At 35.3% G+C, this 16,699-nt stretch overlaps 2 protein-coding genes across 2 annotated transcripts; one reads left to right on the plus strand and one right to left on the minus strand.

Moving 5' to 3' along the window:
• Positions 1-2,121: 2,121 nt before the first annotated feature.
• Positions 2,122-8,501, minus strand: LOC127806841 (inactive protein kinase SELMODRAFT_444075-like). The gene is given in 10 exon segments (XM_052344379.1): positions 2,122-2,583; positions 2,585-2,613; positions 2,967-3,116; positions 3,258-3,405; positions 3,493-3,569; positions 4,702-4,862; positions 5,087-6,123; positions 6,297-6,391; positions 6,486-6,640; positions 7,845-8,501. Coding segments are annotated over 10 exon segments (2,094 nt in total). The 5' UTR covers positions 7,984-8,501; the 3' UTR covers positions 2,122-2,480.
• Positions 8,502-13,015: 4,514 nt separating this feature from the next.
• Positions 13,016-16,467, plus strand: LOC127805796 (protein EFFECTOR OF TRANSCRIPTION 2-like). The gene is made up of 3 exons (XM_052342580.1): positions 13,016-13,148; positions 14,253-14,597; positions 15,515-16,467. Exons 1-3 carry the CDS (start codon positions 13,047-13,049, stop codon positions 16,265-16,267), a joined length of 1,200 nt encoding a protein of 399 aa, XP_052198540.1. The 5' UTR covers positions 13,016-13,046; the 3' UTR covers positions 16,268-16,467.
• Positions 16,468-16,699: the final 232 nt, after the last annotated feature.

Consider the following 16,699-nt stretch of genomic DNA (forward strand, 5'->3'; position numbering starts at 1 on the left):
ATTAATTAAGTCATAAAAAATTATCTAATAAATAAAATTTTATCTTTATATAATATAATAATGTATAATATATTATATTAAAATAGAATAGTTTGTAATTTTTTTTCCCTTCAAAAATTTGTCAAGTTGTTTTTGCCTCTAAAATTTATATTAAATTTACATGAATTTTCTAAAAATTATTAATAAACAACTTAAACTATTAATTAATTCATACAAAATTATCCATTTATTTAAAGTCTTGTTTTTATATCTTTATTCTATATATATAATATTAAAATAGGATAATCAGATAAAGTATTTTACCAAGTGTCAATCAATGATGAATTTTTTCCTTAAAAAACTTGTATTAAATTAAATGTAGTGATTAATTAATTATTAATTTTATTTTAATAATTATATTATAGTCTTGAAAATGTAATATCTTAACAAATTCATAAACTTTAAATATTAATTACTAATTAATATTTAAAGTATCACATTTTTAAGACTATCGGAGAAATCAAAATTTATATTTTTAAAGTTTTGTTATTATTCAAAAACTTATTCTTACTCACATTTAAGAATTTTAATTTATATTTATAATATAGTAAATAGAAAATGACGAATGTCTTTGAGTGGATATATTATAAATTTTATAATATTTATTTATAAATAAATATAATATAATAAATAAATAAAATTATAAGTATTTTGCTAAGTGACCTACTTAATGTGTTAATTATTCTTTAGCATATTGAATGGTGACATATTGAATTAAGAGTGTTCTTCGTTAATATATTAAATAATGAATAATTAATTAAACTTAAATTTTGATAAAAGACTGAGTATTAAAAGAAAGAAAAAATTGTAATTATCAATTCTATTAGAATTATTTAAAATAACAAGATTAACCTTTTATATTTAAATTAAACTTTCTTGTGTATTGCATGGGTTTACCCCTAGTTATTCATAATAATCCAATCAACTATAACTCAAAGTGTAAAAAATACTATTATAAATTAAAATAATTGATGAAATAAAATTAATATTATCGACTTTACCTAATAAATTTTAATTTTAATATGTTATCATACTCTAATATTGTTATGCTCAAGAATGAGCTCAAATCCTAGGAAAAAGACTCATAACTCATTGAGAAAACTGAGCTCACGGTCTATTGAAAGACTCGAGATTGAGTAATTTGGGAGAGAGACTATCAAGTGATTGACTGAGAATGTTAGTTGATTAATTGAAAGGCTGAGTCGATTGATTAAGAAATTAGTTGAATGACTGAGAGGTTAGTTGAGTGACTGATTGAAAGACTAAGAGATCGACTGACTTCACATTGAGAGGCTCTCATCTCTATAAATAGGAGAAGAATGCTTTACATAGATCTTCCTATCTAAGAAATCAATTGTTCATCGAAGAATGCGATCTTTCTGATATCCTTCTATTTATAAATAAGATATTTCTCTTCTAATTAAAGTATGACCAGGCAAGGGTTAGGTACGTATGTTGCAAAACTTATTCTACATACCAATATTCTTAGTCTTTAGTGGTTTAGATGCAATGCGAACATTGGTATTGAACTATAACCCCCCCCCCCCCCCCCCCCCCCCGAAACATAGTCTCACAATCAAAGGTAGGGGTAAGGCAAAAATGTCGCAAAGCTCATTTTAGGGGTGAGCAAAATTTTGATTAAATCAAAATAGCTTAACCAAATTGTTTGAAATTAGTTGTTCAATTCATAGACTAGTTCAGTTTGATTTCTAAATTTGAGTTTTTCAATTATTTTGGTTCAATTTAGTCTCTCTATTGAGAAAAACTAAAATAATCGAACCAATTAAAATATAAAAAATGATATCATTTTTTTTATCAAAATTTGTTGATTCGGTTTTCTTATTTCAATTTAATTGAAATTTTGCTCTCCCCTGATTACTTCTATCTACTTGCACTTTGTTGTTTTCTATTTTTTCAAATCTTTCCCATTATTTTCAAAATTTTTTATTTGAGCAACTATTCTGTCAGTTGGTTTGATTTTTGAAAAAATGTCCAGTCTATTTGATTTGAGCAATTCGGACAACTATGTAATGAACCAACCAAATGCTCACTCTTATAGCTCATTCTGCACACCAGGGTCCTTAAAGTACTCAGCCTCAACCTATAAAAATGCTCATTAGGCACACCAAGGTCCTTAAAGTACTCAACCTCGACCTATAAATGTACATAAATATAGCAAGTAAAGCCACAGGACTCAAAACTGCCATACACTGCAACTACTTCCATTGTCATTGTTCAACAAATAAGAGTGAACAATTCTCAACTCTGCAGCTTATTACAGCTATACAAACAATGACAAATCTCTAGTGGCAAGGTCTAGACAACAATGGAGGGGAGAATGTTACTGTTGCCATGCAGATTCTATACAGTTACTGCTTCTCACTCGCTCGGTTTTCCTCCCCAAGTTGGCCGCCTATGGCGTAGCATCTCCAAGAAACCGTTTAATAGGTGGCTCTACACCACTGAACAGTTAATGCTTTTGTTTCCAGCCACAGCCTTGGCAGTTTTCCAACATCTTGTCCAAAGGTCGATGCGCGATTAGTTCATGATATCGCCTTCTAACATTCGCAGTACCTATTGCCAAAACACGAAACAGCATATCAGGAATCCAAGTGATAAAGAACTACCTTCAATGGTGTAGCTGATGATCGAAAACACATTGAGAATTTCGTAGGCTCCATATGGCCTGATGAACAGAATTCGAGCAAAGAATATGATGAACATGTCTTCCAAGACAAGAGCCTTCTAGAAAATTCATGCAACACAAAGGTAGTTCTTTCTCTTCAAAACATGAAATGCCTTGTTCGTTTTGTGTTTTCTACCATGTCCATGTCCTCACTTTGTTCTCAACGATATGGGAATGCATAGTTACACTGTTCTCCATAATGTATGAGAAACTTTATGAAATGAGTTTTGAGTTTCTGTACCTGGGACATGCGGGGCCTGAGCTGAGGATCCCGCCTTATGCACAAGGACGCACAGCGCAGCATAGAACGAACCTCTTGCTCTGAGTAGCAGTTACTCAAGCGTGGATCGATAAGTTGTTCAATAGCATGTTTCTCGAGCAAGGGTCGTGCCTATTCCACCGTAAACATGAGCAACAACCAAAGATGATGATACTTCAACAAAAACGTACTATCATTTTCTTTTTCATGTTATACTTAAATCATGAAGAATATCATTTGTTGAGTACTGATGTGTGAGTTCTATGACCATACCCATTCAGTTAGACACTGCTGCCCCTTGGGCCGATTTACATCCACAGCTTTCCGTCCAGTGACCAGTTCCACCAACACTACCCCGAAGGAATAAACGTCAGCCTTTTCAGTGATTTGGCCACTTTGAGCATATTCTGGGGACAGGTACCTACATGGAAGGAGGATAGGTGATTTAAAATGCTTTACTTGCACAAAATCTACAATTGCAATACAGAAAACAAACTTATATGTGTACCCAAAAGTCCCAATTATTCTTGTTTCGACGCCCAAATCTCCATCTGGTTGCCACCTTGCTAGCCCAAAATCTCCAACCTACAAATTGGATTTTAACATTGCTATTGACAGAAGAAGGAAGATCATGCACTATGTCTTTGATAGAAAAAAAGTTGGATATCAAGAATGATGGAGTGCTTCTTTGTCACAACCTAGGCACCACCTTCTAAAAGGTTAATGCCTAACCCGGACTTAAATAGCCCAGCACCCCCTCCTAGCCAGCTGATGTGGGATTCGCCAAGGTCACTCACCAACTACAACGCACTGAGTCCACCCCCCCCCTTCGGACACATGCGTCCCTGCACGAGATGGCCCCACCATTTGGTAACAAGAGGTCTGATATCACCTGTCACGATCTGGACACCACCTTCTAAAAAGTTGATGCCTATCCCGGATTTAAATAGCCCAGCATCCCTTCCTGGCCAGCCGATGTAGGATTCAACCAAGGTCACTCACTGGTTAAACTAACAGTTGAAGGTCGCTCACTGGTTAAACTACCGGTCGAACCGGTAGTTTAATCGGTGAGCGACCTTGGCTAAATCCCACATCGACTGGGCAGGAGGGGGGGCTGGGCCATTTAAGCGCAGTGGGGGGTGGATGTCCTTTTGAGGACAGTCACTGATCTGCACGTGTGCGCTCGGGTCCCCATACCCAGGTGTTACATTGTTACAGTTGATGATTAATCCTTAGACAATATTTTAGGGCCAAACTTGGGATTGCCAGTCCTTAAACCCATGATGAACTTCTCAATATTGACTCTCCAAATGTAGAAACATGTCACTCACCTATGACGGGGCACGTTCACAAGTGAACTGTAGAGCCTGAACTGTTCTATAGATTAACCTTCTGCATTTGAAATGAAATCCAGAGAAGAATTGACATAAAATGGTTTATAATTGGGGACCATATCTAGGGGTTACAAGAACATCAAGTATCTGGTAGACATATAACATAACTATAGATAGGTGTCTCTAGTTTCTGGGAGTTAACAGCTTTTAAATGACGAGAAAATGAGAATGGATCCATCTGTAAGAGTTCACTTTCAGCCAAGTTGTCAAGTGTATGTCTTTGTTTGTTGTTGTTTTCAGAGAACAGGCTAGACACTTATCCAAATCTCATAATGTGGAGAAGTCATTGAATTTCATAGTGGGAAAATGGGAGAGAGAGATACCAGGGGTTCAAAGTCATGAGTGAGGAGCACATTATTTGGTCGCATGTCACGATGAACAATACAACCCACTCTACATTCTTCGTGAAGGTACCTCAACCCTCTCGCAGCTCCAACTGCAATCTTCTGTCTTGCATGCCAATCCAGTGGATCCCTGTTCCGTCCTGCAATCCAAAACTGCAAGTGACCATTAACAGAATAGATTGCATCCATAACTTATTAAAACCAATAATTCAAGCAATCCACTCTTGGAACATAAAGGATGTCAAGATGAAAGGAAAAATATAATAAACCGCCATTAATCTTGCATTACTTCTGTTATTGAACAATATTCTGAATTATTGCAGTGGGAATACTACGAGACAGACAAGGACAGCCTGCAAATTACCATAAAGGTGAGAATCCAAAGACCCATTGCAGATATATTCATAAACTAGCAACCTTCTTTGGTCCTCCACACAGAATCCAATCAGCATCACAACATTACGGTGTTGTGCACAACTTAGGACCTCGACTTCTGAGCAAAATTCAAGATCACCCTGAGAACTCGCCAATTTATATTGCTTAACTGCAATAACCCGTCCATCTGGCAGGACTCCTCGGTGCACAGAACCAAATCCACCTTCTGCCAAGAAATTAGCTTGAGAGAATCCATCTGTAGCACGTTCAAGTTCCAAATAGGCAAACCACTTGGGAGGTTTTCCAAATACGGGTGCTTTGTGCTGACATATTGAACACAATGGAGGTGGTTCGGGAGGTGCATTTCTTGACAATGAGATCACTTCTCTTACATCTTTATTCATGTCCAAATCAAGCCTGTAATTCAAAATGCCAGTTTCAAGTTTTGCATTAAGTTCAGAGAACCTTTCCACCACTGCATCAGACACGGAAGTCAGAGTTTTGCCCTTGGGTCTTTGTGAAGGATCTACCAAATGCTTTGAGAATTCAAAAGCAGAGCTGATCATTTCTGCCATCCAGGACTGGGAGCACAAGCTCATTGAAGGAGAATTTAGCTCTTCGCTTTCTGTGTCAGAGTCAGACTCGTCATGTTCGTGACTTCCATCGTTCTCCTTCGTTAGATCCCAATTGATTTCAGAGAAGAAAAATGGCGAGGCCACCATATCTAAGCTTGACAATGATGATGCCCCGGCATCAGTGGTAGTGAATGATGTATGCTCTGGACTGCTGGCTGGAGTCACATTTGGCACCCGGATCTCATTCCACGGGTCATATTTATTTTTCAGACACTCTATATTCTTCAGATTTTCCACAGATACTTCTGAGAGTTGTGCACTAGCAACTTCAGATTCTGTTTTAGGAGATCCAACCAAATTCAGCCGGAGTACTTTGGGCCCAGAACGTTTCACCACCACCACATTGCATTCCAGATGTTCCATGCAGGGTTTTACCTCTTTTTTCAGTCGTCTGTCGAGCAATGCAAGTATAATTAGTGCAAAAATCAATGTTCACAGAAACCAAATACTAATTCCCAGAGGTAATGCATATGCATTATGTTAGTGATGAACAGAAGCTATTGTTTGGAATCAAATGCCAGCATGATTGCAACTAAGAAACAGGATTCATACGATATTTATTACTTATCCAATACAACCCAGCTTGTCTGAGCTCTCTTTGCTTCTGATGCCACTACTCCACAAGGTGAGCCAGAAACAATTTTCACCTTGACTTTTGTCTGTGAAGAAATAAATGCGGGAATACAAACATTAGGCATAGAACAAGGAGATAATAAACTTCAAATGACAAAAGAAAAAGAAAAAAGCACACACTTTATCTGCATCATAAACATCACGGAGTTGAAGCATCATTTGATAGCACAGATCTGTTATATAGTCTTTCTGATCTGAGATAGTTCCTGAGAGATGTTTCCATTGACCAGCAGAGCAATCACCAGTAAACCTTCGAATAGCCCGTAACTTTTTCTCTGAAAATGCAAATTGTTTGTACTTGTGGTCAATACCAAATGCTCCAAAGTTGTTAATCAGGGCACATATAAAAGAAGTTAGACCAGGAAGAACTACATCGGTATAAGAAACTCTGATTCATGTGCCACACGTTGCAATTGACTCGACAACATGGGTGAGCTGACTATGGTAAATTCATGATAACAGGATAGACAAAGGCATATTTGCATACATGTTTAAAATAAACATGCCGAGACACCTTCAATTCGTGTTGTTCATATATATCTATTAATTTTGATTTTTTTGGCAACAAGCTATGGTAGTATGATGTTTCAACAAATTCAGTTATTCTAGTACTGATGTATGATGGTGTATTATGCATTCCATGTTCACATTCACACACCTAACTCAACTAGGATATGTGCATTTTGATATCAATCATGAAATACTCCATCAAAATATGTGCAACAGAACTCAATTCAACAAGGTAAGAGGTGAGTACTAATGTTGATCATGCAGGCTTGTGGATATGCACCCACCAAACGCCATCAGACCAATTCACAGTAATTTGCAAATGATCAAATAGGTAACTTCCTAATGGCCACTAGACAAGTATATCTCAGCCTTGTGAAGTGACAGATCGGCTGCACGACTTCTTGGCGTTGCAGGCTTTTAAGCAGGCAAACTCTCCAAATGGAAATAGCTTGAGGAAAATTTAGATCACTCTACCCTCCTTCAAGCTAAAAGATATATACACACTGAAATATCCACCTTTTGGTTGCCTCCTTTAGCAACTCCGTGGTGTTATAATTACTGCCACTCTTTCTGTGGGTCACCTGGGTCCTCTCCCTTAGTGCCTCCTCAGGCCATCCCTAACATTGTATCCCAGGACATTCACCCATAGGCCTCATACAAGCATAACAAAATTAACTTCACAAGAAATAAGCAATTAATTTCTTGAACAAAGTAGAAATCTAAACTAACCACTTTTCATTTTTTACTCCAGTACTAATTCTATGCTAAGTACAATAATTTCCCAAGTCAAAACAGACAAATATAAAGCACCCATCCAATTAAAGCCAATCATGAAGCCACTAAGCATGAGATAAAGATCAATGCATACTGTCTCATCAAATTTGAAAGATCAATTCACTCCAATATCTACGCATTTATATATATATATATAGAGAGAGAGAGAGAGAGAGAGAGAGAGAAGAAGGTTACTTGAAGTGTGAGCAGGAATGACCACCAGCAGCTTAACACAATTGCCCGGCTGAGTAACATGAGTTAGAGCCCAAACCAAGGCGGTTCTTGGGATCTCTTTAGATGCTTTGACAGCAACGATTACAACTTTCTCAGCCATGGATGAATACTTCTCTTCACAACTTCTCTTCCATGGATGAATCAATCCTTCACATTGCAACTCATTGTCACTGTTTTCTCTCTCTCTAAGCAAAAACCCTTTCGAGGGAGGAGAGAGAAAAGGGGATCAAACTGGGGAGGAAAGGCAGGGGAAACAGACAAAGATCGGGGGAAAAAGCCTGCAGACTATGTTCACATCAGGTTTCGGTTGTGGGTTTTGATAATTGAGATATGTACAGAAGAAAACAAGACAGAAGCGCCGAAAAGACGTTTCAGAGGCATCATCAAATGGAGATAGAAGAAAGCGACAGCTAACCCAAAACTGAAACACAAAGCCGAGGCTTTGGCCTTGCAGTTTGAATAAACGGCATTTCAATGAAGAAAACCCACAAATCACGCTCATTTCTCTAATGCTCTATTACCTTAAAGCTTCACCAATAATTGAAGTTCAGTTCTCATGGATTGGAAGCTCCCCCTCTCTCTCTCTCTCTCTCTGCACTCCAAGAATAACGAGCACTTCCTTGCTTTTGTTGTGAAATTGTCTTGTCAATTGTGACTTTTTTATCTCAAATCAATCATTTGATATAATATGTTAGTTAACAAGAACAATAACATTAATGTCAAAATTATTAATCAAAATCAAAAACTAATTGATTAAAATAATCTTAACACTATCATCATCATTATACTAATTCCATTTTAATCAGTTCATCATCATGAAAATTCTGTCTTTCTAGTGAACAGTATTTATATTTATATAACTTCTGTATCATCTGGGCAAATCTGTTTAAATAGAAGTTTTAACAGAATGATATAATTCACTAACACTTAAATTAAACTATTTAACCCCTAATTATACCCTCAATAATTGGCTCATAATTTTGAGTTGCATTCACATGTAATCTTGTAGCCTTGCATGAAGGAGGACAAGGGTTTGTTGGGCCATCATAAATTAAGTGTACGATAATTTTTGAAAATTAAGGTAGTATAAAATAATTTCCAGATGAACCAACCCACCAAACATTTGTTTTTGTGTTTGTAATATTAAATATTAATTATTATATATATATGCCTTCTCCCCACATCATTGTCAATGAGCTGGTAGCCTGGTAGACATGGAACGACCATTGGTTCTGTCATTGTCTTCTTTAATATTGTTATTTGAACACTCTGTGATATTTTAATAATATTTATATATTACTATGTCATGTATTTATATTAATATAATATAATATAAAATATAATATATTAATATACAAATATTATTAAAAAAATATCATAATTAAGTATGTAAATAGCATTACAATCAAAGATAAAGTTGAATGAATCTTTTAATTGCTTTACTTAAAGTTGCATACAAACTTTGAGAGTAATGGCTTTATTCTTTCATAGCATTCATTGATTTGATGACTTTTGGGTTTTCCATGTGATACTTATGCCTTGTTTTGACCATACCTTTTAGGGCAACCTTTGCAATTGGATTTTTTTTTTTAACATTTAGGAAGATCATCTGCATTCATATTTTATATTAGGTGATATGTCAATATAAGTATGTAAGATGTTAATGTAAAATATTGACTTTAAGTGTTTAAATAGTATTTTTATTATTTTATCTTGACATTTATGTTATAGTAATAATTATAGAATAATGTTATTTTTTTTGTTTAGTGTGGGAAATTCGAGGGGATTTATGGCTAAAGTATAGTCTTTAATCGAGATTGTCTTATTTTTTCTAAAATTCACAATTTAAGTAGATAGATAAGTGAATCGTTAGCTGAAGCTCAGAGCATGATCTCTTTAATAGACATGAATTATCAACACCCACATAAAGGTAGATTCAAAAACACGATCTTGCAATAATTCAAGCTTCTGAATATATACAGTGAACTATATGTGCTACAAGAGATTGATAATGTTGATTATTGTCCTTTACATAATGGGGTTTAGGTACAGTAAATGCATTTTCAACTACAAAACTATCTTCTTTGATAATGAAATGTTACAAAATACAATACATTTATCATTAACTAGTAATGATATTTTGTAATTGAAAATAAAATGTATTAAATATGTATTTTTAAAAAATAATATGTATTTATTGAGCGAGCAATGATTAGCATGGTACATAATTATAGGATTTTGTATTAACGTACATTTAATATAATCTATCTATTTTGAGTATAATTATTGCACTTCATATGAAAACAAAGTGCATTAAATGTACATTAATGCAAAATCCTATAAATAGATTAAATGCTCTTATTGGTTAGCAATAAATAGATTATATTTTGAAATATTTTATTAATAAATAGGATTAAGCTCCCATTTTCAAATCCACACACACACTCTCTCTCAAAACCACATACTCTCAAACTCACCCCTGCAGGTTGTAGTATCCACCATCACTCCACCCTTACCTCGTCACCAAGACAAGCACCGTTGTCACCCCTTTATCCAGTCGAGCACGATTCGTCGTCGCCCCTTCGCCACGAGCACCATCAATCGTCACCCCCTCTCTATCAGTTACATCACCTCGTCCCTACTGCCGTGGGGAGAGATAGAGTGATTTTGAGATGGTGATTTTGAGATAGAGAATGAGTTTGAAAATGAGCGGGTAAAAATAAAAATTTTAATTTAAAAATAAATTAAAAAATTTAATAAATTATTCTATGGACCTTTTCTCGACAAGTAATTTAATTCTAATAAATAATACTGTTTGAATGTTGAAAATAGGGCCACATTGTGCTTTTACTAAAAGCTTTGGCTTGAGGAAAAAAGACGAAACTTTTAGTTTAAAGGACCACAGTGTGCATTTAAGGAAATTTGTAATTTAGTGGTTGGGGAGATAATTCTCCTTACAGGTGGTTGAAAGATAAAATCTTCAAACATAAACTCATATGTACTGGTACAAGGGTCACATTGTACATAAACTCACATGTACTGGTATAAGGGTCACATTGTACATGTGTTCGGTAATAGGTTTAGTCGAATAACTAATATATTGGTATCAATTTAAGGAGTGTTTGTTAAAATGAGTAGTTAAGGTAGTATTAAGATAAGGCCGGAATGGTTTTTAGACCAAGATATGGAATGCTCAAGATAAAGTTGGGAAATATTCTAATATTTTTATCAAGCTGCTTATATTGAGAAAAGTAAAGATAAGCATATCTTGAAAGATCAAGATAAGAGGTCATTAATGTTTTTTCAAAGAATAATTAAATAAGCTTAACAAATATATTGGAAATGATACAAGTTCAGGATGCATCCCATATCTTGACTTTTTCATCTCATATCAATGGATTGCAAGTTTGATTCTTACTCTGCGTAAGACCAAAGGCTCTACTTATGATTTATCTTCCCTACTTAAGACCGATAACCCAAATATCGAAAATCACGTAAGAACGATCATTTTAAAAGTCACATTGTACACAATGGAGAGGCTAAGATACGGGTTCATGTTTACATACAATTAGTACAACTCAAATCGAATATTTAAAGATACAATAACTATAACTCAAATTGAATATTTAAACAGAAGAAAACTCTAATTGAATATTTTAACAGAAGAAAACTCTAATGATCACGCTCAAAAGGAGTTGCTATAAGATTATCACATATTTTCCTTTAGCTAAAAAAATATATAGATTCATGCATATGTATACAAAATATTTTAGATCTTCTATAGTTTCGACCTTTTTAAAAGTAAGATAAAAATATATTTTTGTAAATATTAACTTTTTTATGATGGAAAAATAAAATAAAAATATGTTTTATAAAAGAATTACTTTCCAATGTAAAATTTTACATTGTTCGCAGTCCTACGACATTAACCTCATCGAGTTACTCATAGTCTTGACGATGTTGACCTATTCGAGCCTATGATTTATATTACAACTCGACCCATTTGACGTGTCAATTGATGCCCCAGAGATAGAAGTTAAGTGGTTGGATTACGATAAATTGGGATTCGCACAAATAGATCGTTCGTTCGATTCCTTACTCTGCGTAGTGAAATAAATTCTCCACCTGTAATTTATTTCTTCTATCAAAATTGAGGACATGAGTAATGGGGGACTACACAAGGGTGGTAATCCCAAGTGTGCCAATTGACACTGATAGTCTATGATGCATAAAAACTTTTTGGAAGTGTCATTTTGACTTTTTTGAAACGTTTTTATTTCCGAAACTCCAAGAAACATTTCTAGGTTACTTTTGTAATTTCATAAATTTTTTGTGGCTATTTTGTAATGTTATGAAAATATTGAAAACGTGTTTTCAATTTAAAAACGCATTTCCATTCATGAATAAAAATGAAATTTTTTTCATTTTTAACTCAAAATTTTTAATTTTTTATAGAATTTGTTTTCAAAATTTATTTAAATGCATTATGTAATTTATGTTTATTTTTAAATTAAATAACTATTTTTTATAATTTTTTATATTAAAAATTATTTTTATATGAAGACTTATATTTTTGACACTTCCATCCATAGTGGCTTTTGGTAAAGATTCACCGACAAAAGTAAGGGTGTTCAAAAAAATTGGTGCACCGCGAAAATCGGCCAAACTGAACTAAATCAAACCGAATCAATTGATTTTTTTTTTTTTTGGCGATCGAAAACAGTTTGGATTCTGTCCAAACGGCACGGTTTGCGGTTTGGACAGTTGGTGGTTTGGAAACCGAATCGTCCAAGAAAATAATAAAAAAAATATAAAAAAAAATATTTTTTTGCCCATCCTATTAATTTTTTATACTATTTTGTCTTTATTTTTTATTCCTATTTATTTATATTTAATTATCTTTATTTATCAATATTTATGTCTTTATTTACCATTTTTAAATATCTTTTTTAGTGATTTTAAATAGCATTTTAAATCGCAGTTTGCGGTCTGATTTGGTGCTGTTTGGCTGAACCTAAACCAGACCACGGTCTGATTTAGTTGAAAATCACACTAATAATTTGACATGCTAAAAATTATTCAGACTGACAAATCGCACCGCAAACACCCTAGACAAAATTATAAAAGAAGGGTGCTTTGGTAACGGTCTTGTTCCCTTTGCAAATGGGAGCGGCCAAGGACGGCGTCGTCTCCACCAACAAGCCCAGGCTGAAGAGAGAAGATTGCAAGCGCACCAAACACGACTCTGTTTTCTCCCAGTGGAAGGTACTCTCTCTCTCTCTCTCTACATGTGTATATGTAATCTGCTGCAAGGCTGAGGATCAGTGAACATCTCGATATGTGTTTATCTTCTCTTCTTAAGTATATGCTTGATTGAACAGATAGATCTATGTTCGTTTTTTTTTTTTTTTTCTATTAGTTCTGATGAAATTGCATGTATAGATGATGAGGCACATTGGATTTGGTAATTCCTTTTCTTGTTTATTATTTGGGGTTATCTATGGTGGAAATCTGCTGAATCTTTTCCTGTGAATGAGCATTCAAATTGATAGAATATAAGCCAGTATTATGCCCTAATTCAGCATCCATCAATGACCCCTCTGGCCTCATATTCAGGTTTGGAAATTGAGATTCTTACATAACTTCTACACAGAAAGTGGCAATTGAATGATGGGACAGTGCCATTTATGCAATTCCGATTCACTTTAGTGGGTTGTTCAGAAACCCTTTGCTAGGGTTGGGTCCTTTCCCTTATGAGAGATTTGCAGAAGAAAAGAGACCGTTTCTCAGCTTGAACTCGTGATTTTTGGGCCACAAAGGAACAACCCTATGCTTCTATTAAGGCTCTTGCTCTTCGGTTGTTAATTGTTCTCTTCTGAATGGATGTAAATTAGCCACAGCATTACAGCATTTTGCTTGATAGTTCTTGTACAAGGCTCTGCTTGTATGGCATTACTTTTCTTGTAATTGTGAAAATGGATTTTCAGGGGACTGTCAGTCCTTTCGATCATGTATATATATGGTTGTCTTCTATGATGCACAAAAACGCCTCGAGGCTGTCATTTTGGCATTTCTGAAACGTTTCCTGTATCGAAATGTCATTTTCCCATTTTCGTTTCGTATCATAGCCGTTTTCCGTTTCGGTTTATGTGCAACTTAGGTTGTCTTGTAGAAGTTTCTAATAATGGTTTCTGCATCTTACCAAGGCGTCTTAAATGAGCCAAACGTTGCTTGAAATGTTGTATAGAAACTTCAGCCCATGGTACTTGATCCCATTAAACAAGATAACAAAAAGAAGACCATTCTGTGCAACTGTGGAGATACTTGAATCCTTCAATGAAACATTCTCTGTATTTCTTTTTCATTCAGGTTCTGGTCGGGCCCTCTGATTGGGAAGACCATTTCACAGGGAAGGAAGGCGCACAGAGGTATAGGGTTCAAAATCTTCCAAATTGTGCTTCCTGTTCAGGGCTCTATGAGCTTGGTGTAGTTGTGCCACATAATAGGAAGCTTGATACGAACAATATAGTTCCAGTTTACCTCGGACAAGCTGACAATGTCAGGACTAGGCTGCAGTGTTATGGCCGTGGAGGATCTCATTTGGAGAATGACAAGTCAAATGGCAAGCCAAATGACCCTGTCAAACAGCCTAGTCCTGGTTTGTTTACAGAGATCTTCTCCAGGGCCTGCTCTGTTGTGTATCGATGGGCTCCTGTAAGTACATCTTCATGTCCCCTTTTTGAATTACTTGATGTTTGTTGGCTAGTTTGGTTTGGCACTCTAGAACACAAGTTTGAGTTGTAGAAACAACTTCTATTCCCCCCCCCCCCCCCCCCACAAAAAAAAAAAGCCAAGGGAACACTGCGTGGCCTCGTGGCAAGACCAATCATAACGTGATAATTCTTCCCAAGTTCACTTGTGCAATTGTAAATGAGCACTTTAAATAAAATATGATTAAATAGTATAAATGGTCATTGAACTTTGCACGAAGGTATAAAAAGATTACTAAACTTTAATTTGTAGTAAAAATGTTACTGAACTTCAATTTAGTATACGATTCCATAACTATCGTCAATTACTGTTAAAAGAGACTAATAGAATGTTGACGTGACTAATAACATGGATGGTTAAACAGTACAAATGATCACTGATCTTCGCATAAAAATACAAAAATGTCACTGAATTTTGTACTAAAATACAAAAACGTGCTTCTTTTAACGGCAATTGACAGTAATTATAGAATTGTATACTAAATTGAAGTTCAGTGACATTTTGGCTACAAATTGAAGTTCAGTAACCTTTTTGTATCTTAATACAAAGTTCGATGACCATTTATGCTATTTAGCAAATAAAATACCAACAGCAAAACAAGTTTCATGAAATATAATTCTGGCTATTTCCAAGACTAAAGTACAATGATTTCTGCATGGTAAAATGGTGCTGATTAGGCATTGCTGTGAAATTTCTACTGTCGTAAGAATCACCTGTAAATAACACTTTTATAAGACTGAAGGGCATACAGATACAGATAGAAGGACACATTCATGCATGGTTACTACATCTCATCGACTAATGCACATTGTTGAGTGGTTACTGGCCTGTCCTCATTCCCTTCCCCTAATGTTGGACAGATGAAAGATAAGAGGGATGCTGAAAGAATAGAAGCTCAGCTGCTCGATGCATTTGATTATGCATGGAACAAAGAGAATAATGATGCACGCCGGCCTACTGATATCTACCAGAAACTTGATCAAATCACTTTGCGATATGGCCTATTCTCTGCCATTGCCAAGAAGCTCGAGAGCTTCCATCATCAGAAGGAAAAGGGTATCAGAATTGAAGCTTGCAAGCCATTTCAATCAGAAAATGGATACTGTGATCAGAGTGATAGTCTCCTCTCCCGAATCGTTAAAGTCAGCCGGTCACACCCAAGATCAGTGTCACAGGGACATGGTTCCGATTGGGACCATTCCACTCCCAGAATTTGTGGGGTGGCCTTAGGTCAAGGGTCTGTTTGCAGAAGGCTGCCAGTAGAAGGAAGGAGAAGGTGTGCAGAACACAAAGGGATGAAAATCAATGGTTCCACCTTGAAGTTGATTGAAAGGGAATCACTTATTTGTGATGGTTACTCGGCTTCAAGTTTCAGCTGTGACACATTGAAGCCCCAAATGGTTGTGGGTTTTTGCCCTATTGGGTCCCCAGTCCAAACCCTCCCTGTTGCTATTCCTACTTTTGGGAAGGACTCTGTTCCCATTTGTGGCCTTAGCTTGGGCGATGGTACCATCTGTAAGAGACAGCCAGTCCGAGGGAGGAAAAGGTGTGAAGAGCATAAAGGAAGAAGGATTGCATCAACCATGTCCAAGTTGAGAACAGAAAGTGAATAACAGTATGCAAGTGATAATGTTCCGGAGCAAGCTTCCTCTGCTAAACCTTGATTTTTATTAAATTTATTTTAGGGGGGGGCGAGTCATTCTTTGTTGTTAGCCAACTCGACTTAATGGATTAAGCTTATTTTAGGTGGCAAGACATTCTTTGTTGTTAGCCAACCCTACTTAATGGATTAAGGATTGTGATTATTATTATATTTATTTTTTTGATAAGTTTGAGATGATATTTAGTTAAGCTTAAAAATCCGTCAATACTAATTTTAAAACTGTGAATTAATTTCTTTAAAAAACTTATTCTATTTGACTAGATCTGAATGTACATAAGACTAAAAATAAGTTAATTTTTTAAAACTCATGTCTTCATAGACTATTCAATGCTAGTACACCTCTTTATATTAACATTTTTAAATAAGATATCAGATGTATAAA

Source organism: Diospyros lotus, chromosome 7 (assembly GCF_014633365.1).
Source record: "Diospyros lotus cultivar Yz01 chromosome 7, ASM1463336v1, whole genome shotgun sequence".
NCBI lineage: Eukaryota > Viridiplantae > Streptophyta > Magnoliopsida > Ericales > Ebenaceae > Diospyros > Diospyros lotus.

Excerpts from the sequence above, each read along its gene's own strand:
- LOC127805796 (XM_052342580.1), top strand. The coding sequence starts at position 13,047 with ATGGGAGCGGCCAAGGACGGCGTCGTCTCCACCAACAAGCCCAGGCTG. Across the intron at positions 13,149-14,252 it reads CTGTTTTCTCCCAGTGGAAG|GTTCTGGTCGGGCCCTCTGA; the intron begins GTACTCTCTCTC and ends TTTTTCATTCAG. Across the intron at positions 14,598-15,514 it reads TTGTGTATCGATGGGCTCCT|ATGAAAGATAAGAGGGATGC; the intron begins GTAAGTACATCT and ends AATGTTGGACAG.